A 24,827-nucleotide genomic window follows, 5' to 3' on the forward strand; every position below is an offset into this window, starting at 1 on the left:
TGGGCACTAACAGAAGTAATGCATGAGAAGAAAAACATCACACTGTTTAAATTGTGCCATGTTGCTTCTGTGGAAGCAAAAGGAGACATGCATTTCAGGCAGCATCACTTACAGTAAGTCCTCTAGTACCAGCAGCTCCAGAAGGTCCAGAAGGCCCAGGGATACCACGAGGACCTGGCAGACCAGGAGCACCAGCAACACCAGGAAGACCCTGTTCAAAAATAAAAGAAAGAAGATGCATTACAACCTTATTATTATCTCTGAAGAACCAACAGAAGCATCACTTATGACCTGTAGATACTTACAGCTGCACCTTTAGCACCATTGATACCATTGGCACCAGGGTTACCCTAAAAAGACAAAACAAAGTGAATATCATTTATTAAGCAGCCACAATCCATTACTGACCTCCCATGTCCTCTTGGTCAAAATGTTTTCATTTAGCAAGAGCAAAAACTAAGTCTAACTTACTGGGGGGCCAACGGGACCGGAAGCACCAGGGAGTCCAGCCTCACCACGAGGACCAGCGGGACCACTTGGGCCAGTTAGACCAGCAGCACCTAATTCACCCTGTTTGAGAGATATATTAAATTTAAAAAATCTTCAAAAATGAAGTATATTGTCTGTTTCAGCATATGCATATCACTCTAATTGGTCTTTAAAGACTAACACAAATTGTCCTAATCCATACCACAAATAAACCAGCAATATAATGACCATGTGTAGGGATTACAAGCAAATTGCAGCAAGTAATTTAGCAAAATAGGTTTGTGTGAGATACATCTGCCCTAACACATATTTTTAAATATACATTTGGACTTAATGCCTTTGATATACTGCAGGTTGGCAAAGATCTAATAATGCCAATGATATATGTCTTCAAACTGAGAAGGCAATTTACCTCTCTGGCCCACAAACATATTGCTTTATTTTGCCAGTGTATTAAAACTTCAAATAATTCAGGAAAAAAAATAATGATCATAACTTAATTGCAACGGCAAATACTTTTCTTAGTATTTTCTTTACATGCTATGTATATTCCTTTGTTGTACTGTGGTAAAAATAATTTTGTGAACCTATCCTAAGGGATAAAGAATTATACTTCTTCAATATTGTTGCACTGTGGCAAAAATAATTTTGTGAACCTATCCTATGAAGGTACATGCTGTCAGTATGGCAAGGAAAGAGGTCATAGAGCAGCAGATACTAAGCCATTTACAATAAAACTTGATTTGAAAAGACTTCAATTTGGTTAGGATTTCAATTAAAATTGAGTTCACTCTAGAATGTAGACTAGTACCACCTGCCTTGATAGATAGCGATCCAAGAGTGTCTCAGACAGACATTTAACTTGGTGAGACTCTTGTCTCAGCTTTTTCCTTCCCAAACATAAAACGCATCATTCCTCTCCAAGGCATTTATTATAAGGAAGAGTTGAACTATATTCTTCAAAAGGTACAGCTCTAACATTGATTTTCCTGAAACATTACTGAATATTTTTTCTGAGTATCTGTGCTCCAGGTGTTTATTATGTTAGCAAGCATATACATATACCTTGGCTCCAGGAGCACCTGGGAAACCTGGAGGTCCAGCAGAACCAATAGGACCCTGTTACAAAAAGAAGAAAAATGAGGCTGAAATAAACAAAAGGAATAGACCATGTACACTTGAATTAATCACCATAGTATAGTTCATGCATCTTCTAAAAGGCTGAGATAACAAGCTTCTTTGCTTGCAAATAATGAAAATGGAAGGTGAACAGGATTGTGGAAAGTTCAAAGAGGAGAAACGTATTCTGAAGCTGTCCTAGATGGCAAAACACCCAGTGGATGATGGGGGTTAAACAGAAAGGCTGGATTGCTGCTGAGATTTCTCTAATAGTACAAGGGAGAAGCCCTCTCTGTGATGATGTAGGTACTTTCATATGATGACCATGCAGCCTAGTTTTGTTAAAAAAAGAATTGTAACCTAAAATTTCAATCTCCAAGATCCTTAAATGTCCTGAAGCATCTCAGCTGAAAAAGTCAGGTTGTTGGTGTGGCCTCCATTACTGAAGGGAACCCATCCATTCCATCCTCCTGATTCACTGGGCTCTTGGACGGAAGAGGCATGCTTTTCCCTTGTCTCCAAGACTGAGTAGTAGTCACAGACGAAACATTACTTTCAGTGGAGCTAGTGATACTTTTGCAACTGCTTCTACCATCTCATCTACATCTCAGCAGTGAAATAATTTGATCCCCTCTGATTAAACCTGAAAAATGTGTAACATCTTGTCTATATTCGTGCATATGGTGCTGGGGAAAATGGAAAGAAAAAGAAAGAGGGGCCGACCAAGAGCAAGATGGATGGATGTTATCCTTGAAGTGACTGGCTTGACCTTGAAGGAGAAGGGGGTGGCAACAGCCAACAGGGGGCTGATCGATGAGATCACAAAGAGTCAGAGACTGAATGAATAAACAACAACATGCATATGGGTGGTCCCATCCCCCAAAATGCTTGGGGCTGAAAGATTAGTGCATCTTTGTACTGCACTTCCAAATACCTGCAGGCTAAGGCCCAAGTCTAATTATACAACTATGACACAAAAGCTTCTACTACTACTTCTGCATGCTGGTTATTTCATACTCTGAACAAAATGTAGACTCATATGATGTATGAGCCACTAAGTTCTGAATAAACCTAAGAGCTATTTATTGCTGTCTGACAGGTACTGACCACCACCTTTTTCTTTCAGCTTTAAGAAGAAAGTAAAACCACAAGGCTTATTAAGACCTTAACTGGTTGAAATAAATTTCTAACATGAAGTAATCTTCCAGAAGACTCCGCCATTTCAATATTTGGGACAAAGTGCTTTAGGGGGAGTTGTTTAGAACTGAATAGCAGGCCACGATAAAATAGCTGTGAGAAGAATCCTATAGGATCATAAGGTTGCCAACTAGATACCGATAAAAAGCTCTCCAGAAAAGCACAAGAATGGGAAACATCATTACCAGCATAAGGTAACCAAGCAGGTAGAATTACTATCAGAGGGTACAAGTGAGAAAGATAATAAATGAACAGGACCCTAGGCTCAAAAATGATGTAGTAAAGGTAAAAAGAGTGAATCAGCAATGGCATTCATGCCTAGAACTCAGTTTTCAGTTCTATGTATTTTTATTTTATGTGCAGCACTTCAGAGTGCTTTATAAGCTGCCCTGAGTGCTTCCAGGGACATGGTAGTGGCATACTACTACTACTACTACTACTACTACTAATAATAATAATAATAATGCCTTTTAAAATGGCCAGACACCATTTTATCATTTGAGATTCTCCAAAGTGTAAACCAGGTAAACTGGATAGGATTACTTGTTAAACAGCAGGCTAAAAATATGCTTTGTGATGACAAAGTTTGGGAAATGGGAGCTAATTCAACCAACAGGAAATTGACTTAATTATTGTTATTATTATTTTGTCATGTCAGGAGCGACTTGAGAAACTGCTGGAGCCCCCAGTGGCGCAGTGGGTTAAACCCCTGTGCCGGCAGGACTGAAGACCGACAGGTCGCAGGTTCAAATTTGGGGAGAGGCGGATGAGCTCCCTCTATCAGCTCCAGCTCCTCATGCGGGGACATGAGAGAAGCCTCCCACAAGGATGATAAAAACATCAATTCATCCGGGCGTCCCCTGGGTAACGTCCTTGCAGACGGCCAATTCTCTCACACCAGAAGTGAAGCAAATTGACTTAATATCTCCCCTGTAATGCTCAATACTGGCATACTTTCAGCTAGGGATCAATTGCATCTTTTTAGTGCCACTGTTCAGTTCAAACATGATATGTGGATCTATCTTCATTTATTTTAAATCTGAGATTCAAGCATAGGCATCATCATTTATGTACAAGAGAAGAATGTTTCTGAAGTCTCACTCATGCCTCATGGTATGAACAAATACTTAAGCTTTCAAGGAGAAACAGTACAGGGAATATGCCCTCTCTCAGTCCAGAAAAAATAAACCAATGAAGACAAAATGTGCAGAGACAATTAAAGCCAAATAGAAAATGGAAAACCAGATGCAGGGGAAGAATGGAGTGTGATGGATGTGGTGGAGCTAAGTGAGTGAAGTACTCTAAAATGTAGGATCCACTTGTAAAACAAATAAAAAGATACATGTCCCACATAACTAAGATTGCAGGGGAAGAATGTCTGTCACTAGGGATGCATTTCAGTGGTGATGAGATTTCAGTGGTGATGGGTCTAGCCCAGGCATGGGCCAACTTTGGCCCTCCAGGTGTTTTGGACTTCAACTCCTAACAGCCTCAGGCCCTTTCCTTCCCCTCCTCAGCCACTTAAGCAGACCTGAGAGTCCTCAGGCTATTAGGAATTGTGAGAGTTGAAATCCAAACACCTCGAGGGCCGAATGTTTGCCCATACCTGGTCTAGCCCTTCCTAAGTTGGTCAGGAGACATGTGGACTGGGTAAGAATTTAAACAGAAGCAGAGAAGACTTGTCCCATTGACCTTATTTGATCCCTGTTGCTATTTTTCCTTTGATGACATCCTGATGAAATCCTATCTGCTTCTGAACAAAAAATGAGAGAAGCAGAAAAACCTCAATCTGTGTTTTTGAATGATGGGGAGACAAGATTCTCCAGATAGTTTAAAAGGACAGTTTCTTTTCTCCAGACCTTTAAATGGAGGTTTCTCCTCAACTAGGTTACTAATAATATCAATGCCCTTTGTGCAATTTTACTGTGATAAATTGAACTACATATGCTAAGGATGTTGATATACAGCTCTGGATTTCAGGATTAACCTGCTAGATATGAGCTGAACAGCCTGTGGGCCTTTCCTAGGAATATTTACTGTAGTACATTGGAAGCTCTTTGATATGTATTTGGGAAAGTGCAGGTGTTTGGTTTTTGAACATTCCTTGCTCTCAACAGACAAACAAAGGGAACAGACAATACAGAGAAGTCCAAAGAAGCGAACTTAGGTACAACTATGAAGGACAGATTAGGAAAATCAGACTTACAGCAGGACCGCTGGGACCATTGCTTCCATCACTACCACGAGCACCCTAAAAACAAACAAACCCAAGTGACAATTTTAAATTCCTGGTACGCAATTAAAAAAATTAAAAAATGCAAATGAGAACCAAGTTGTATAGATAAGCAACCACTTACAACTGGACCAGGAGCACCAACTCTTCCTCTTTCACCAGGGAGACCACGAGCACCCTGAAAGCAAAGCACAAGCATGTTATTACATGACATAACAGAGTGTACACACAAGAGTGATTTGAGTTGTTTCTGTCTCTTCTCACACTTTCAACAAGGTGGTATCCTGAGCAAACTTAAGAACACATAAGCTAGATTGAATTCAATGAAAAGGAGTGAATGCAGAATTCTTACGGAATATGAAATAATAAGCTTATGATACAGATTTGGATGAGAACTATACCATTTCCTTTAAACATCAAGAATGATATGGAAGCAACATATCTTACTAAGTAGTAGGAACTAATGAATCTTAAGAAATGACAATAATTTTCATTCAGGTTGCAAAGAGGAAAATACTTACAGATTGTCCGGGGGTTCCATTTTCACCAGGGGCACCGGGTTCACCCTGCAAACAACACAGATGACCTATTCAGTATATGTTTTAAGTTCTTCTTTCTCTGTATAATCTTTAGGAAAACAAGTGGGGTGGGCCCAGGCTTCACTTTCTAATGTTTAAGTCATAAACAAAGCACTTATAGCAAATTCACCTCCTTAAAACATGCCCAGAGAGGTCCTCTTTGCTAACTAGAAGAGCAATCAAATGAATATTGGCTGCAACCCAGAGGGAGATAGTCATACTCTCAAGTCCCATTGAAAAGCATGATACAAGATTGTTGTTACTAGCCCAATCTCCACACAATTCAATGGGAACTGTTATTTGGATTGGGAACAAAATGCTTTGCTAATTGAGGGCAATAACTGAATTAGTATGTAGCAATAATCGGGCACTGGTTCTGCTAATATACAAGGACACTGCCCAAAGCATTCTTACTGGTTTTGTCCAGGGTAGTATAAACTACATCACCAAGTGCTGAAGTGTAAACAGAGGGCCAGGAAATTTTATTAAAAAATGTTAGAAATTGATTGGAGAGGTCAACTGAGTAACATGCATATTTAAAATGTGTTTGCCATTTCCATATGACTTTAAAAACAAACAAACAATGCTTTTGGTGCATTAGTACACATTTCTCCTAAAGGTATGGGAACTCAGCACATAACAGAAGATACAGATACATATGTTTAGGGTGTGCATATTGATTTCTAACCTCAATTGAATGAATGATCCAGCTGCTCATCTATGATACAGTTGCTTATGAAGATGAAGATGTACTCCAAATGCACCTTGAAGAGCAGATGGAGTTCTGGATCTGAGTGTACATATTAATATCTACAAAATTTGCTCTTTTCCTTGTGTTGTGCTTGTTGCTTCTTAGTCTGGACACTAAACAGTATAGACTAAAGAAAACTCTACACTGGCTGCTTAAGCTGATGCCAGTCTGGAGCATTATGCTGTGGTTTGGTCCTAGAGTGACCGGATGCATCTAGCCAAACCTGCTGGGTCAAGACTACATTGGATCAGCTGGATTGTCACCTTCTCCTTTATGCTGCCATGGCCACTGTCAACCAACCATGGAGCACATGGCCATTTCCTTTCAGAACTGGACACCAGTATGACAAGTATACATTGGCCAAGCTGGATGGTCACTTTGTCCTTTATGCTGCCATGGCTACTGCCCACCAGCCATGGAGCCATGGCCATCGTCTTTCAGAACTGGACACCAGTATGACTAGCAAGAAGAAGATAGAACTACTTTCAGGGCAGAACCCTCATTATGTTACATTCATAGCATGTGCTGATTTGACACAGGAAATCATTTTGTACCAGGTGATATTTTGAAACACATAGAGCGACTAGGAAATCATAGTGCTGTTATGGAGTGTGTATTCTCCCTAGAATAAACCACACAAGCTGCTTATAGTAAAATCAACCATGTTTACCTTAGTACCCTGAGCACCAGGTTCTCCTTTCCGGCCATCCAAACCATTGTGTCCCTATAATGAAGAAATACATATTTTTGTTAAAATCCTCCTATACGGTCTCCTCAACTGACCCCATGACCACTGCGTGGCAAGGTATCCAGTCTATTCCAAACTCATAATGGGATGCAATGTGGCTTGGTGCTAATCAGCTTTAGACTCCAAACTATCAGAGCTCTCATCAGCCTAAAGGGTTTCATGGCCTGATAATCTATGTTTTCTTTCATATAACTGTGCACAGCACATAAGAGAACAAGATATTAAATTCCTGTCCTCAAGTAGTTTGCTAGCTACAGATTTCCACATAGAATGATGAAGCAGATACTCGGAAGTAGTATGTGCTTGTTTAGAAAAATGCTTATTTCCTGAACCAGTGGAGAGGAACCTCTTATATTCCAGGTCCTGGCCAATACAGTCAGTTCTCAAGGTTGATGGAAGCTATTTTGTAAGACTGTGTCACGTGTAAACAAATAATCACAATCTTTAATGTTGCCTGTGGCAAGTGAATTTTGGGTTCTGTCTGAGGACTCTTTCAGACAGGTCCAAATTGCAAAAGGAATTGAGATTTAAAATCCCAATTCCTTTTGCAATTTAGGCCACACATAGGGCCCAAATCCCAGGTTTTCCCTGGGGAGTTTCCCCCTCCCCCCGCCCCAGGACGAGATTGACCAGGGAAAGCATGTAGCCATCCTCCAGCCCCCCTTTCTCCTGTAAACTTGCCAGAGGGGCCTGATTGTATCCTCAGCCTCCTTGGAGAAAGTTTCTGATGCATCAAAATGATGTGCCAGGATCTTTGAGGAGGGGGGAAGGAAAATTCTCCCTCCCCTCTCCAAAGCTCCAACAAACTGGGATGGCAATGGGGATTGGCCCCTAGGATCGTGCAAAGGTGGTCCTGAGAGTCAACCCCCACAGGCCCAACACCTGAAAAGAACCAGTTCTTGCAGTAAGGTCTGAATCTTTTCAGATTTTTTTAAATTCAGAATAAATCTGTTTACTTGGGATTAATCTGGCTTAACCTGAGGCGTCATTTGGACAAGGTAGTGCATGTACAGTGCATGCCACTAAAACAACACCAATATATTCATCTTCCCAATAGCCATGTTTTGAATTGTATTCCTGTCTCAGAGAAATGCTCACCCTTATTCCTTTGAAGCCAGGCAGACCAGGAGTTCCAGGAAAGCCACGAGCACCCTTGGAAAAAATAAGAGATATTTTTATGTCAAAATAATTCATATCTACATATAGTAAGACAAAGTAGATGGGCTCAATAACTCAGAAAGAGGTATGTTCCTTAAACTAGTAATTTACAGGTCACACTTTTAAACAGAGCATTTTTATGGACAAGACTGGCTTCAGCTGGGAAGTTACAATGCAAATTTAAATTCTATATCAGCTGGAATATTCATCCACATGATAAATGCTTTGCCTTCTGTTTTCTCTTTCTTGTCAGTAACAAAGCAAGTCCTACAGGAGAATTAAGCTCCTAAGGCTCGGATGCTATTCTCATTCAAGATAGAAGTAGCTTTGACTAACATTAATGGGACTAACTCCTGGGTTGGACTGCTTGTATTTGCCTGTTGTGAATTGCACTATACATTTTAGATGTTTTAACTGGTTATTGTAATTAAATTCACAAGTGAAATATGTCCTAATTGTTCTATTTGTATATTTAAAATTTTAGCTTGTTAATTTTGAGTTGTTTTATAAGTACAGCTTGATGTTCATTTGATTGCCATGATTTGATGTGTTTTGTTTTGTTTTTCCTGGCATTGAATATTTGCCAATTTTTTTGTAAACTGCCCCGAGTCCCTTCTTGGGATATAGGGTAGGCTAGAAGTAAGGATTATTATTATTATTATTATTATTATTATTATTATTATTATTATTATATACGTAAATGCTGTAAACATCAAATGAATTATTACTACCAGTATGCAAACTAACAAAATGTTCAATAAAAAATAGAGATTAAAAAAATGAGTTTCTGAACTCAAGTTTAATTCTTTCCAGATGTGGCAACTGACCACAACAACTCAAGACTGATGGGAGGTATGGAGCAGCCCACCTACTGCAGAAATTGCTCCAGACACCACCTGTACCTTTGGTTGACAACTGGGATGACACATGAATTCAATTATATGAAATTTTCCTAACTTTTACAGAACCAGGCTATTTGTCTACCTTCCCAGTACTGTTTTCTTCAGAGCTCTGGAACACAAGTCAAACACTGCTACCAGAGTTTACCAGGCAAGAAGTCTTTCTGTACCACCTGTTTTCACCTGGTGACAGCAACTATTAAATCTGGGATATTTCTCAATATGCTCTGTTCTTGAATGATAACCTCTTTCTCGATTTCATTGGGGGAATTCTATTCCCTGTTAATATTCAAAGCACCTAGAATCTCTGACAAAGTAAACAGCAGTGTACTTATACCCAGCAAAGAACAGCAATATATAAATCAAAATTATCCCTATAAGTTATCAGATTCAATGTTTATGAAATGTTATATTAATATTATAGCATTACGTATTGTGTTCCTATGTGCCTTCAAGACAACCCCATGAATTTTATAGGGTTTTCTTAGACAAGGAATACTGATAGGTTCTCTTGGCTACTTCCTTTCTCTGAAACATAATCTACAACTTCTGGTATTCATTGATGGTCTCCTATCCAAATACTAACCATAGCCAACCTGCTTAACTTACATTAGATAAGATCTGGTGCTTTTAGCGTATTTAGGACAGGTTTTTAGACCTATTTTATTGATTGTATACATTACATAAGGCTATTCTATAGAAGGTAGCAGAACAAACAACAGTGTTACCCAATTTCAGAAGAGAAGGTACTCACCTGAGGTCCAGAAACACCCCTCTCACCAGATCTTCCAGGTTTCCCGGGATGACCCTATCAAAACATTAGGGTAGATTAAAAATGCTATTTTTATTCAACAACAAATGAATATATATATATAACCCAGTTCAAATGAATACTTACATCTTCCCCAGGCTTTCCAGGAGGACCCATTGGGCCGCGAGCACCTTGAGGACCCTAAAAACAAAAAAAGTACTAATTACTTCAGAACAATAAGTGTTAAAAGCTGTCAAATATTCACCACGAAACCCATTTCATTCTTCCCTGCTATTTTATTCATATAACAATCAATGCAAGAGAAATGGAGAATTTCAAACAACCTATCTAACAGGATTATATCTACCCCACAATCTCCTTAGAATTTGAAAAAAGGAAGGAGATACACAACCAAGCATTTGTCACTACCCTCCACCCTGCTCTATTGCAAAAAAGTTACAGACCCAAGGATCTCCAAATCCTTAGATTTTGGAAGAAGCCTTCGATGCATGTGGGTATTTCAAAATTCCAATCATTCCTCATAGTGAAAACAACAACAACATGGTTTTGCTTACTGTTTGACCAGGTTCACCAGGTTCACCGGCAGGTCCTTGGTAGCCAGGAGAACCCTAGAATGGAAAGGAGAAATTTCCAATCAATTTTGAGTATTGTGTGAAAAATACTTTCCTGGTAAAAAGAGTGACTGGGGATGAAGGTAGGCAGACTCATTTCTGTATGTCAACAATAAAAAATAGTACAGCAACATGAGGATTTCATTTAGGAAGCTCTGGAACAGACTTCCTCAAACTGATGCTCCTCAGATATGTTGAATTACTCCCTTCATTTGTCCTCAAACGTTAGAATTGTTAAGAACTGGATATTAACAAATCTGGAGGTCACCAGGTTGATAGGCTAGCCCAGGAATGAGCAAACTTTGGCCCACCAGGTGTTTTGGACTTCAACTCCCATAATTCCTAACAGCCAGTAGGCTGTTAGGAATTGTGGAATTCCAAAACACCTGGAGGGACGAAGTTTGTCCATGCCTGGGCTAGCCTGCAATGGTAGATGGCAATGAGGTCCCGCATTAATCCAGACAGACTGGGAACTCTGGGAGCAGAATTCCAAACTTCTGAAAGAGATTGTGCTTTCAGACAGCAGAGTGTCCCTGTAAAAGAGCTGCATGGCTAACTCAAACATAAGGCTATTGGGAACATGTCAAGATGGAAGATATGTACACTGTGTGTTTTACACCTTCATAGCAGGAATATTAAGGGAGAAATTGGGAAGAGGACAACTCTGAGAGGGAAAGCCAAAGATTTTCCCATCCCCAATATGTCTAGAAGCCATGAAAGATACAGCAAACTAGGTCATCAACTGATAGTTATACTGGGAAGGGTATGTATGTCAACAGCAACCAGTATAGCAGAGCTTTCCAAACATGATGCTTTAGTGTGTTGGCTGCAATGTATAGTTGTGTCACGCAAATGTAATGAGAAATGACAAACATCTTGGAAATGTATGTTATTATCTTACAAATGGTACTTTTTGAAAAATGAAAGATTTCCATGAGATATGCTGTGTTCCTATGCATTATGTTTTTACAGTTTATGCCTATATCTCTTATGTTTGCTAGTAAAACTGAATGACTGTATCACAAAATGATGCATATCTAAAAAGTGTGTCAACAACATGATATGTTTGGAATGCTCTGCAGTATAGAATATCTCACAAGTGTGCTGATTTGGTTACAATTTAGCCAATGCAAACTGTTTTCCTATATCTAATGCTTTTCACATATGTATTAACAAAGTGATTCCAAGTGGTTGACAATAAGGCACAGCCGAGGATCCTGTTAGTTATAAGCCAACAGCACCTGAGTATCCAAGTTTGCAAGCAAATAATCTAACAGAACTATCTACCAACAGATTCTCATAATCTTGTGAATGGAAAATACTTACAGGGGGACCAGTCAATCCAGGTGGGCCTCTGGGTCCCATTATACCCTGGAAAAAAGATAAAGAAAGCAAGTTCATGGAATAGTCAGAATACAAAAACAGATTTTCAATATGACGCGGTACTCAACCACAATAAGATAAAGATAATAGGGCACAGTGTGAACAACATTACAATTCCAGTTGTTGTAAATTATATTAGTTGCCTTAAATCACAACAAACATGAAATTCAAACAAAGAGTTTAGATTCTTATTTTGCTACTGCAAACAAAATATTAAATCACTATGTACCATCAAATTATTACATTGGCTAACTTTTTGTTGATGTTTAAAGCTCCTAGTTAGTAAATACATTACTTAAAATGTACATTTTTGACTTGTCAGAAGATACAAAAAAGAGCCCCTGGGCTGCTTTACTGTACATTGTTGTTTTGTTGTGTTTTTTTCAAATTTTAGGGTTTTGAATACACACATTGTGGGTCCTCAGCTAGCACATTGTGGCGATGGGTACCATGTACTCCAAGAAGCTAGAAAGTGCAGGTTGATAGCAAAAACATTCTGGAGCTCTTGCTGAACAACATCATAGGCTGAGCCTGCCCTTCTCCTCTAGCATGTGGCAGAGGAGCTGTGGAATGAGAGATAAAAGCACTATAGATGACACCTCCTTCTTTATCTTGTGATTTTTTCCTCCAACATTTTTTAGTCTCTGAGGAACATCAGCAGTATGCACTGCAGTTCCCCATGTAGACGCATGTGAAATGCTAGGCTAGGATTGAAAAAAAATTGGGTTTTGACTGAAAATTACTTTTGATTCAAAAAATTCCATTTCTACTCAAAACATTTAGGCAACTAGTCTAGATGTACGACTTTGACAACATATATTCTTGAAACTGGCTCTGATGTTTTGAAAATCAAAATCAAATGGACTGTTATTTTTCTTTTCTTTTCTGGCTCATTCACAATTCCATTGGTTTCATCTTTCTGGATACAAGATACAATATCCTAAAAGGATGCCCTAAAGAGGTCTATACTCAAAACAAGCTATTGTCTAGTTGTTATGATCAAGCAGCTTATTTTATAACAACCAAACCAAAATTTGATTATCTAATTTGGGCATTACAGCCATTTTGATACTTTAAGCTCAGTCTTCTGACCTGGCAACCACTAACTTGTCCAAGTAACTACAGTACCATCAATGACCAATTGTGGCCTTCCAGATGTTGCTGGACAAGTCCTATCATCCCTGATGGTTGGCTATGTTCTATAGGATTGGTAGGAGTTGCAGTTCAAAAACGTCTGGAGGGCCACAAGTTGTCCCACAAGTATAGATGATGGAGAAAGGAAAAAAACTGCACCATGATCACTCCACTCTAGGTCTGTTCATGTAACATCTAAACAACAGGATTGCACAAATGTAAGTCATAGGCCTACATTTCTAGCAAAATTTGTGTCTCTTGACCAAACACATTGTACTGATTTTTGATCTATGGAATCAGCTATTTTTAAACTGTCTCCTCTCCCTATCTCAGCTTGTTGTTAGTAGGATAGTAGGAGTTATAGACTAAAAGGCCTTCCCAAGCTTTTCTTTCTACCTTGTTGTTCAGTGTTGTCAGATCATCTTCATGGTTAACAGGCTCTGGATATTAGGGGTAGAGTTATCCTGTTGCCCCTGCCCAGTCTCACAATATCCACATCCATTTTGGATCTTAAGACAAGGTAAATCAAGGAACTACATGGAAGGAAAGCTTATTGATCTATTGGGAGTATGCAAGCATGTAATGAAAGCAGGGGAACTATACTACATCTTGGCATGGTTGTTGTGATGGTTTTGATGTTGTGCTGGTTTTGATTTGAGGACACAATTTCCTTACTGTAAAGGGGGAAATTTCCGCATATTGAGTCTTGATAAAAATGTGGGAGTTATATGAGGGTAGACTGAGATGATAGGAAGCTATAGGTAACGATTTCATAGTTTTATGCACAACTGTTGTATTTGAATAAGGACTGGAGGCAACAAAGGGATCATAATGCTGAGGCTAATCACAATGTCAGAAGCTACAAGTGGATCCCTTTCTAGACAATTACAGATTTGCCACTGTCAGCCTTCAAGCGGAAGCCCTGAAGATCAAGCTATCCAGAAGTGCATGTCTTGCAGGAGTTCTGACTCCAGGATTTGGAAAGCTTTGGCCACAGAAGTTTCTAATTTACTTTTGAATAAACATTAATAAGCTTGCACAATTAGAATAATCTGGATAACAAAAATATGAGGAACTATTTTAGAATGCATCTGAAATGCTTGGATATGCTCTATGCAAAGTGGAAATGATAACACTGTTAGCTAGCGGGCCATCTGCTGATTTTAACCCCTAGCAATTTCCCATCTTTGTGAGCCTTCTGGAACCAGGCTTACTTTGCTACATTCTCAAGACTTTCTCTACAATTAACATGTCAGCTTCTCAGATCTGACCTTTCTGATATTCTTTCAGCCATTTTTGGTGACTTATTTACATATTTTCTTGATGTGGCATTGGAGGCTGTGCGGTGGTGGTCAGACTGTGGAGAGATGGGTATGTTGTTTTGTGTTGTGTGCTGGGAAAACATTTAATTTTGTTGTATAATGTACATAATGAAGTTATTCTAAAACACAAAAAAGGAAAATCAACATTAGAAATGACCCCGAGAGCCACTTCCACGTTCTCTAGGGCAGTGGCTCCCAACTTGGCTCTCCAGACATTGTTGGACCAATACTCCCAGTATCCCTGAACACTTGGTATCCTGGGAGTTACATTTCAACAACCTCTGGGGATCAAAGTGTGGAATCCACTGTTCTAGAAGTAATGAGATTAAGTCTGACTCATTCACATGTCTTCTCTTTGAACTTTTGAAAGTCTGCCAGATGCAAATGATTCTAATCAAAGGTTAGAACATATAAATATTCCTTTCTGGGCATGACCTGGAAGTGTGAGGAGCAGAAGCAGTCTGAACCTGTTATCTCAGAGCCCTTCCACACAGCCCTATATCCCAGAATATCAAGGCAGAAAATCCCACAATATCTGAATATGGACTCAGATAACCCAGTTCAAAGAAGACATTGTGGGATTTTCTGCCTTGATATTCTGGGATCTAGGGCTGTGTGAAAGGGCCACCAGTGCTTCTACAGAACATCTAATGTGGTTTACATTTCAAGAATATAAGCATTGTACCAATTCATATTTTTATTAGCAAATCACATCGTAATTAGTCCCAAGCACATTTACTTGGAAGTAAATACATTATTTCAGTGTGCAAGCTTATTAATGCTGATTCAGAAGTAACACTGGATTTAGTGAAATACCCTTCCTAATAGGTATACTTAAATACTTAAAGCTCAGTGATGCTTAATTTGTTGCAAAGGATTACTTTTATTGATACTTTCTACAGTTTTAATTTAATTAACTGGTTTAATGATTTGCATGGAAGACAGCTAGAGCATTTTTATTGGGGGAAATATAAATGAAAATCACCTCAGCAAAACACACTTCCTGGAAAATCAGGTGTATCAAAATCAGTTATCAACATGATTAATTTTGAAGCCAACAAGCTAAGTATCAAGGGATCAAGGGAACAAATAAAAATGTAAAGAGTGCTAAAATTCTAGCCATATACTTATTTTGAAACAGGTTCCTGTGAATCCATACTTTCAGTTCATGTAAATGAGCTCACATTGAAACAGAGATGGAAATAGACTTACTTGAAAACTCTGGCTAAATGATTTTAATTAACTTATCCACTATTATGCAACAAATTATCATTAACTTCAGCTCTATGGAATAAATGGATAGTCAACTTGATTGCCAGATAACCAGGCAGCCGGCCAACCAAATTAATGATAATTGGCTCTGTATTGCCTGAATTTTATATAAGCTATCAACAATGTATCATGCTATGTTACAACTATGCATTCTCTGAACAAGCAATGGCTCTATTACTCATGAAGAGTCTTTGGGTTATAGCCTATAGGCCTAGCTCCAGGCATTTTACAAGCAGAAAAATACAGAAGAAGAAATTTTTCACAAGCCAAAGCATCAAGTATCTCACATGGCTAATTAGATAATCAGTTCCTGGTTCATCAAACACAACAGAGGTTTCCTCAAGTCAGCAACTCTTGAGGTGGGAATAAGGGAATACTAGATGGCTGACACATCTAAAATCCACTAAAGTTCTAAGATGAGATCTGTATACAATCCACAAATTGTAAATGTCTTCCCAGCAAGGCCTTTCTCAATCCATGACAAGCAGACTGCAGGAGGCCTGTGGGTTGCCACATGTCTGGCTACAGTTGGTGCTGTCAGGGCATGTCTTTGGGGCTTAAGTCCAGGCTCTCATTAGAAAAAGCAAGAAGACCAAGCACATCAGGATCACCTTATAGCTTTCGACATGATGATATGTAAGACTATTAAGTCCAAAGCCTTAAAGTAACTAACCACCTGGATTTATGGATTAGCATTATAGTGCTCTGTGGGGAAGTTATACATCTTTCAAAGGAGTCTTGACCTGTTCATAATATTTGGCCATGCAATGAAACTTTTACTTACCATAGGTCCTGGGCCAAGATCAGCTGATTTGGATCCGTCATATTGAGCAGCAAAGTTCTGTGGGAGTTGAAAAAGGGAGAAATTACTATTACAATAATTACACTATTTCTATATCAAGGGGTTCCTACTTGTGAAAATAAGTGTGTGTGTGTGTGTGTGTGATAATCTTACCACATAATGCTCATGATCATGAAAGATATTTTATAAAACAGTAAAAGGTATGAATGTTAGTTTCTCTGTGTAGACATCTATCAGATTAAATTATGACCAGGAAAATTGATGTTTAGTGAGTGGAGGTAAAGTATATAATTGTAACCAAGATAAAGTAGATAGGTATCCCCCACTTTTTCAACGATTCACTATTTTCATCTTTTTCAATTATAACCAGAACCCATACTTTTCATGCCTGGTTTATTCTTTCAACCTATTTTGTCATGTTTCCACGACCTTCTATGTACTGTGTGACCTTGTGCAGAAGTGTCTTTTGGCAGTCAAAACCCATTTGCAAGCTAAAAATAGACTGGGTTCCATATTTTGATGATCCCTGGTTTTCAACAATCCTATGGTCCCTAACCTAAACCAGGGACGCTTGTATTAAATGCCCTTTCCTGGAACGTTTATGATCTGTTTGACATTATATGTATCATTAAATACTACAATGCAGCTCCAATAAATTAAAACTTTGGATGCCTTACTCCGCCAAGACCGGGAGGACCAGGGGGCCCTGGGGGGCCTGGTGGACCATCTTCACCATCTCTGCCTGGTTCACCTGCTGGACCCTATGGGGAAGACATGCATATCATGTTAAATGTATTTTAATAACCGAAGAGCAAAATAGAAGAGGAAACCTCAAAGCAACTGTCATTCACCTGTAATTCTTGAACAATCCAAAATATCTTCATACTTTACAGCAGCTATAAGGTGGAAGTATCTGAACTCATTGGGCTTATAACATTGGAGCTTTTGGAAACAATCCTATATATACTTTCGTAGACACAACTCCTGAATGCAATGGGATTTGTTCCCGAACAGATATGAGGAGGAATGCACTGTTGGAAGATTTAATGCATGGAGGAAGGCTGGATTCACAATTTGAGCATATTTGACACTGGGACCTAATTACATTGAGTTCTTGCAATGTGTTATTAGAAGACCGGCTTATGTGAATGAATAAGAAATTTTAAAATATGGTGACAATATGCAGAAATATTTCTATCAGCACAGGACACTTTTTTCATATACAGAGCTTTTCTCATAGGACAGGGATTTAGATTATGTGGCCTCCGTGGATTGTTAGACTGCATATTAGGCCTAACCAGCCTAACCAGTAATGAATAGTGATAGGGAAGACCATATATAGTGGTTGTTTGCTTTTAAGTCTTTTCCAATTTATGGGAGCCCTAAGGGATTTTCTTGGCCAGACTATTCAGAGAGGGTTTGCCATTGCTTCCCCTGAGGCTGGTAGGATCTGACAAGCCCAAGGTAATGCAGTAGGTTTCCATGGCTGAGTGGGGATTAAAACCGTGGTCTCCAGGGTCACAGTCCAATGCTCAAACCACTATACCACACTGTCTCTCTCCATACAGTGGCACTGGGACACTTATGAAGGTATTGAGTGAGAACATGGTAAGTATTCCAATAGCTTTTAAACTTTTTTTGGTGCAAATACATGGTCTGATTCAATATTTCCTCTATTAAACCTATGCTTGATGTTACTTATGATGGAAAAAAAGTAATCAGGGTAATCTGTACTCCTGGTATCTATTCTTGTTTGTGGTGGGTAATACTAACATGGTCAAAACATCATTATTCTAACTTAACACAATAAGTAACTAATCTGAATATCTAAACATATGGGTTTTCAAGGCCAATACTTAAAAGTGGAGTTGGGGCTTCATACACTAATAATTTTTCATAATTTCATATATATTTTTATGATGACATAGATCAGTGGTTCTCAACCTGTGGGTACTAAAATGTTTTGGCCTACAACTCCCAGAAATCCCAGCCAGTTTACTAGCTGTTAGGATTTCCAGGAGTTGAAGGCCAAAACATCCGAGTACCCACAGGTTGAGAACCACTGCTGTAGATGAACATAAAGCAAGCCAATTTGGAAATATAGTCCCATGCCACCTTGGTATATTCTAGGTTTAACCTACAGGTGAAATCAAAGGCTCTCTTTACTAAGCAGATTTGGGGACTACAGTATCTGTGTTCCAAATGACAATTAAAAGAATTGACATTAAAATTCAAAATATATTTCGGGGGCAGAATATGTAATATATAGAGAAAGAGATCAATCGGCCTCAATATTTATTCTAATGGATTTGCACAGGATGAATCAGAATCATTCCTAAAACACCTCTGGATCATCTGATATTCATGCCCTATGGCAGCCATTTTCCATACTGGTACATATTAATGTCAAGGACAATATGGGTATTTTCACGCCCTGAATACCTCACTTTGCAATTTCACACTACGTTGAGAAGTGGGGATTGGCAGAATTCTGAACAAAGCCTCAGCTTACTGTTGTTCATGATGAAATAACATTCAGGTCATTCAGAAGCGCAAAGACATCTGGGTGACTCAGAATGCATTTAAATACTTAGCATTATTAAAATGAGCTAATATGTTACTGCCCTTTGGTTTCTTATTTTGCTGGGATGAAATTGGGGCCTGCATACCAAGGATGCATCGATGCCAGGTATGGGCAAACTTGGGCCCTCCAGGTGTTTTGGACTACAACTCCCACAATTCCTAACAGCCAATAGGCTGTTAGGAATTGTGGGAGTTGAAATCCAGAACATCTAGAGAGCCCAAGTTTGCCCATGTCTGATCTATGTTGAATAATTAATGGAGCTTGACACCACTTGAGCTACCATGGCTCAATGCTATGGAATTAAGTTCTTTTACACGCTCTTTAGCCTGCTCTTAGAAAGTACATAGATGTCTCACCAAACTACAACTCCCTCAATTCCATAGCATCAAGCCAGGGCAGTTCAAGTGGTGTCAATAATTCTACAGTGTAGATGCACCCCAAGACAAAGATAGAAAATAAGCTATGTATCCTACTCTTCCAAAAGCATAATTGATGGTGTGTGTATCTAATATAAGTGTTCAAAAAGAAGTGGTGGCGGTGTCAAACTTATACAAGACTCCAGTAATTTAGCTAGTGAGCTGTGTTAGGGTTAGTGAGTCATATGGCGGGTTTCACACCATGTCAAATGGTAGTAGCTGATTCACTTTGGCCTACAGCTGAGAAAACTATCAACCAAAAGTAGGCCTGGAAAGGACAATCTTTTACAACTATAGGGATGTATCACAGTTTACGTGGAGGCTAATCTATATTTGCCATTGCATACATAATGGACAAGAATAAGTATTTCTGTCTACTTGACATGTATGCCAATATTACACATGTCAGAGTGTTTGCCTACAGACACAAAATGTATTTATACAAGCATGTGAAAAATAGAGATTGGGAAAGCTATATTTTTGGACCACAACTACCAGAACCTTCCAACTAACTTGAAGATTTGGGGAACTACAGTCAAAAAATGTAACTTTTTCAAGCTCTGGTAATTTACTCATTTGGTGACTGCCCTCCTGATGTCTTGGCAGAAACACCAAAGAATATTGACTCTCAGATCCATGACTGAACATAGTTTCCTTCCTTGTTCTCTCCTCCTAACAATCAAGAGACACTATATACATCTCAAAAACAAACAATAAAAATCCTATCATCTGTGCAAGTGGATGGGATAAATCATTTTCCTGCTGTTGATGAGATATTTTAGCTAAGGGTTGTGAGAGAATCTTGTAGGAAAGCAAAATGGGTTTTGTTGTATAATTAAGATTGCATTTATGTCAATGAGCAGACAATAGGTAAGAAGAAGACATATGTGAACTTTTTAAAACAGTGGTTCTCAAATGTTGGTCCTACAGATGTTTTAGACTTCAGTTCCCAGAATTCCTAACTATTGGACAAGTAGGCTGGGGATTCTGGGAGTTAAAGTCCAAAATATCTGAGGGCCCAATGCTTGGGCACCAATACTTTAAACTTGGATACTGTATTGTTGTAGTCTCTGACTCAGTGGGTTTGTTAACATCAATATTCACATAGATATGCTAAACAACTATAAAAGCTGCCACACACTCACAATTAGTAGGATGGCTACACAAACTAATTATCAGAAACTTAACAACCAATTGGCACCAGACCTGCCATCTCATTGTGAGAAGACACAGGTGTTAATTTTAATTATGACTTTTTAACAACAACTAACAAAGAAGCAAGATATCTGGGTTGCTGTGAGTTTTCCGGGCTGTATGGCCATGTTCCAGAAGCATTCTCTCCTGACATTCCACCCACAACTGTGGCAGCCATCCTCAGAGGCTGTGAGCTTTTAGGATGCCTACCAGAGGTGTGAGTGAAATGTCAGGAGATAATGCTTCTGGAACATAGCCATACTGCCTGGGAAACTCATAGCAACTCAGTGATAAAAGCCTTTAGCAAAGCAAGATATCCTCTTTTGGGGTTGTTTATAGGCTGTAATGTCAGGATTTTGACCACTAGATTTATTTAATTTATTCCTACCCTTTCTTTCTCAACTTGAACTTCCACTAATGAGATTGCAATCTATAACTAATTGGAGTAAAACTGTTTTGAGAGTGATTGCATTCTGAAGACCTTAAACCTGAAGAACATTAGCTGCAGTCAATTACAGATACTTCAATGGGACAAGAATAATAAAGTTTAGGGCCCTTTGCCAACAACCTTCCAATCAGTTAAATGAGTGACTTCACATAAAGACATACAAAAGTGGTTTCCAATCTGTGGGTTGTAGGTGTTTTGGACTACAACACCTCGAAATCCCAGCTAGCTTACCAGCTGTTAGGATTTCTGGGAGTTGAAGGCCAAAACATCTGGGAACCCACAGGTTGAGAACCATTGCAATACAGGTATTCCTGTATAGCTTTATGTGAACTTTAATTTTTCAAATTGCATACGTTTCCCCAAGTAAATGTGTTTGATCATACAGTCCCTCATAGATACAAATAGAAGTATCTGTTTGAGAAGACAACACAGAGAGGCCGATGTATTGTCAAAGGATTTCATGGCCTGTATCACTGGGTTGCTGTGAGTTTTCTGGGCTGTACGGCCATGTTCCAGAAGCATTCTCTCTTGATGTTTGGCCTGCATCTATGGCAGACCTCACAACCTCTGAGGATGCCTGCCATAGATGTATGCGAAACGTCAGGAGAGAATGCTTCTGGAACATGGCCATACAGCTCGGAAAACTCACAGCAACACAGAGAGGACATTTGGATAACTGTAACTAAATAAGTCAGAATGCCTTGTCATATGTTTAATTTTGAAATGGTCAGAACTTCATTTAGTTCCAATTGGTTTTTCCAATCAATTTCAAGAGGATTGAAATTCAACCAACATCATTAGGATCCAGCTCAATAACTCAGGAGATATATGTTGCTTGTCTACATTTCCTTGGGAATATCCCACTGGAATAGATGGTTCTTATATCCAAGTTGACGTGCATAGCTCTATGTGGCTCATATGACCAAACACTTTCCTGTTTCTCTAAGAAAGATTTCAACGTCATGAAAAAAACTGACACATATATATCAGAGCTCTTTACCCTTTCTCCTCGTGGCCCTTTGTCTCCTCTGGGGCCCTGAAAAACAAACACAAATAAATAGAATTTAGAACAATTAGAATAGGCATGTATAATATTAAGATGAGCTTTCTGTAAATGGCAATATGATAAATAGTACCATATATATCACTGCTTTTGAAACTAATCAGTTATGTATAGTTGAACCTATATTTACATTTATTTAAAACATGGCTTTAACAAAAACAAACACAAATATACTATGAATTAGTTCAACTTTAGATACTGTATGCATTTAATGCACATTAATCTCCATATTATTCTCCATATTTGCAGTATGTCTTGCAAATATTTTGAATGTAGACGATTCACACTTATTACTGAGACATTCTTCAGAATGCTTTTCCTCTGAGATTTAATATTCACTTTTCCTATTTATTATTATTTATTTATGTTTTATTTACTTTGTTTTATATCCCATCCTTTCTCCCTCACAGAGGGACTCTTTAGAGCTGCCATGGGCAAATTTCGGCCCTCCAGATGTTTTGGACTACAACTCCCACCATCCCTAACAGCTTCAGGCCCTTTCCTTTTCACCCTCAGCCTCTTAAGCAACTGAGGGGGGAAAGGAAGGGGTCTGTGGCTGTTAGGAATTGTGGGAGTTGTAGTCCAAAACACCCAGAGGGCTAAAGTTTGCCCGTGCCTGAATTAGAGTCTGTCTTCAGCCAACTTACACATGAATCCTAAATACATCTAAATACTTTTGATTGCAATTCTTTTCATTTCAGGTTCCACCCCACTCACAATGACATGAAAATAAATCACATTAAATTATTTTAAACGTCTCAGTACATGAGGATAAAACAGACTTCTGGTATGCATAGAGTTTTACCTGTGTTCTTAAGTAAATTCATCTGAAATTGATAGTATTTACTTTCAGGTTCAGATACAGAGCTTTGATTTTTCTCCTTAAAATGTTTTATTTTGAAACAAAACTATCAGGAACTTGTTTGGAAATTATAAAAGATCTCACAATCTCTTTCTCTCTAATGCTTATATGAGAATCTCTTCAAATTGCTTACCCTTCGTCCTTCCCTTGCCTGGAAAAGAAATGAATAGTAAGTTAGAGAGAGAAAAAAAAATCAAATTATCCATTTATCACCATGAGAGCTTAAATTAAGATATTAGCTTACCAATTAGCTTACAATTTAATGACCAAGAAGGGAAAATTAACATTAATTAGCATGTGCTAATTCATGCAATAAAAAAAAGAGAGAGAGATGATTTAAAAGTCATACCTGAAGTCATTCATGCTTTTCAAGTGAAATGATGCTTGTAAAAGTAAAATCTAGCTAGTACCGGTAATATCCAAAATGGTTGCACATGCAATATAACCTTTGCAGTTATGCTACAGCCTCCGAATCTTACATTCACCTATATAGGTAACAAGGGTTTTTTTTAAATAAGAAGGACTGCCCATCAGGAAACTAGGGGTGGATACATTTTAGGACAGCCCTCATCATACTTAATAAGCGACAGCTTGTCCATGCACTTCTTGGGAACTAGCATTAGCAATTGATGATACTTAGAAGAAGCAGAAGTAGTATAGTCAGCCCACTGTATATTGTACTTTGAAAATAATAATAATACTGACCTCATAAACGTCTGGGAAAAAAACAAAGAAAAAGGAAAACAAACAGACAATTAATTTAACATCACAGATGTTTGTCAATTAAAGAATTCATTTTTATTAAAATGCTACTGATACAACTATGAAATTACAAATTTCAAAGCTAATTAAACATTGATACTACAGCATATTGATATCAGACCTGGAAAAGATTTTCCCCTAATCTCAAGACGCTAATGGAGGCATGGGCAAACTTCGGCCCTCCGGGTGTTTTGGACTTCAACTCCCACAATTCCTAACAGCCTACCAGCTGTTAGGAATTGTGGGAGTTGAAGTCCAAAACACCCAGAGGGCCGAAGTTTGCCCATGCCTGAGCTAGTGGATACATCTAATAAAACGTGCATAAGATTCAAAGCCAGGACCTATAAAAAGGCCTTTAATGGAACACTGCATATACATTGGGTTTCCCCCCCTATCTTCCCATAAACTATGTTCTCCATAGTCTTGAAATAGCATTAAACTTGTTTTGTTTAACAAGTATTATCTTGGTTGAGGTATTCTTTCAGATATGAGAGTCAGTTGAACAAAACTGCCATGAAAGGTGGTATCCAGAGTTTTGGGAATTCAGGAGTTCAAAGATTCACCAACAAAGCCAATCTTTCTTTTTCAACATTGATTCTGCTCTAGATTAAGAAGTGATTGCACATTTAATTGTTCCAGGATGAGGAAATAAAATCCCCCAAATATAAATAAACCAAGAAAGAAAAAAAGATGGCATACTAGTTCTGTACACCAAGGATTATGGGATTGTGTTCCCAAAACAACTCCCAACTGCCACGTTTTGTGATGTGGCATGGAGGAGGGATCTACTGTTCAAATAAAAAGGTGTAAAAATATATCATCCAGCATTCCCAGTGCAGCTCTTCATATTTCATTTATACTACTGTATAGACCAGGCATGGACAAACTTTGGCCCTCCAGGTGTTTGGACTTCAACTCCCACAATTCGTAACATCCTCAGGCCTTTTTCTTTTCGCTCCTCATATTTCAGCTGTACTACTGTATAGACCAGGCATGGGCAAACTTTGGCCTTCCAGTTGTTTTGCATTTC

The 24,827-nt window shown here is 38.6% G+C and overlaps 1 protein-coding gene across 1 annotated transcript in view; it reads right to left on the minus strand.

Annotated features, from left to right (window-relative positions):
• Nucleotides 1-23,197, minus strand: part of COL1A2 (collagen type I alpha 2 chain) — a 61,751-nt gene extending 38,554 nt beyond the window's left edge. Inside the window, exons 1-17 of the mRNA XM_060782244.2 lie at nt 23,169-23,197; nt 22,111-22,146; nt 17,146-17,229; nt 16,451-16,507; nt 11,882-11,926; nt 10,499-10,552; nt 10,071-10,124; nt 9,927-9,980; nt 8,214-8,267; nt 7,038-7,091; nt 5,560-5,604; nt 5,163-5,216; nt 5,012-5,056; nt 1,555-1,608; nt 472-570; nt 306-350; nt 113-211 (exon numbers count right to left, since the gene is read on the minus strand). Of these exons, the coding sequence (XP_060638227.2) occupies nt 113-211; nt 306-350; nt 472-570; nt 1,555-1,608; nt 5,012-5,056; nt 5,163-5,216; nt 5,560-5,604; nt 7,038-7,091; nt 8,214-8,267; nt 9,927-9,980; nt 10,071-10,124; nt 10,499-10,552; nt 11,882-11,926; nt 16,451-16,453 (759 nt within the window). The 5' untranslated portion in view covers nt 16,454-16,507; nt 17,146-17,229; nt 22,111-22,146; nt 23,169-23,197. The remainder of the gene's footprint in view (nt 1-112; nt 212-305; nt 351-471; nt 571-1,554; nt 1,609-5,011; nt 5,057-5,162; nt 5,217-5,559; nt 5,605-7,037; nt 7,092-8,213; nt 8,268-9,926; nt 9,981-10,070; nt 10,125-10,498; nt 10,553-11,881; nt 11,927-16,450; nt 16,508-17,145; nt 17,230-22,110; nt 22,147-23,168) is intronic.
• Nucleotides 23,198-24,827: the final 1,630 nt, after the last annotated feature.

The sequence above is a fragment of the Anolis sagrei genome, chromosome 6, assembly GCF_037176765.1.
Source record: "Anolis sagrei isolate rAnoSag1 chromosome 6, rAnoSag1.mat, whole genome shotgun sequence".
NCBI lineage: Eukaryota > Metazoa > Chordata > Lepidosauria > Squamata > Dactyloidae > Anolis > Anolis sagrei.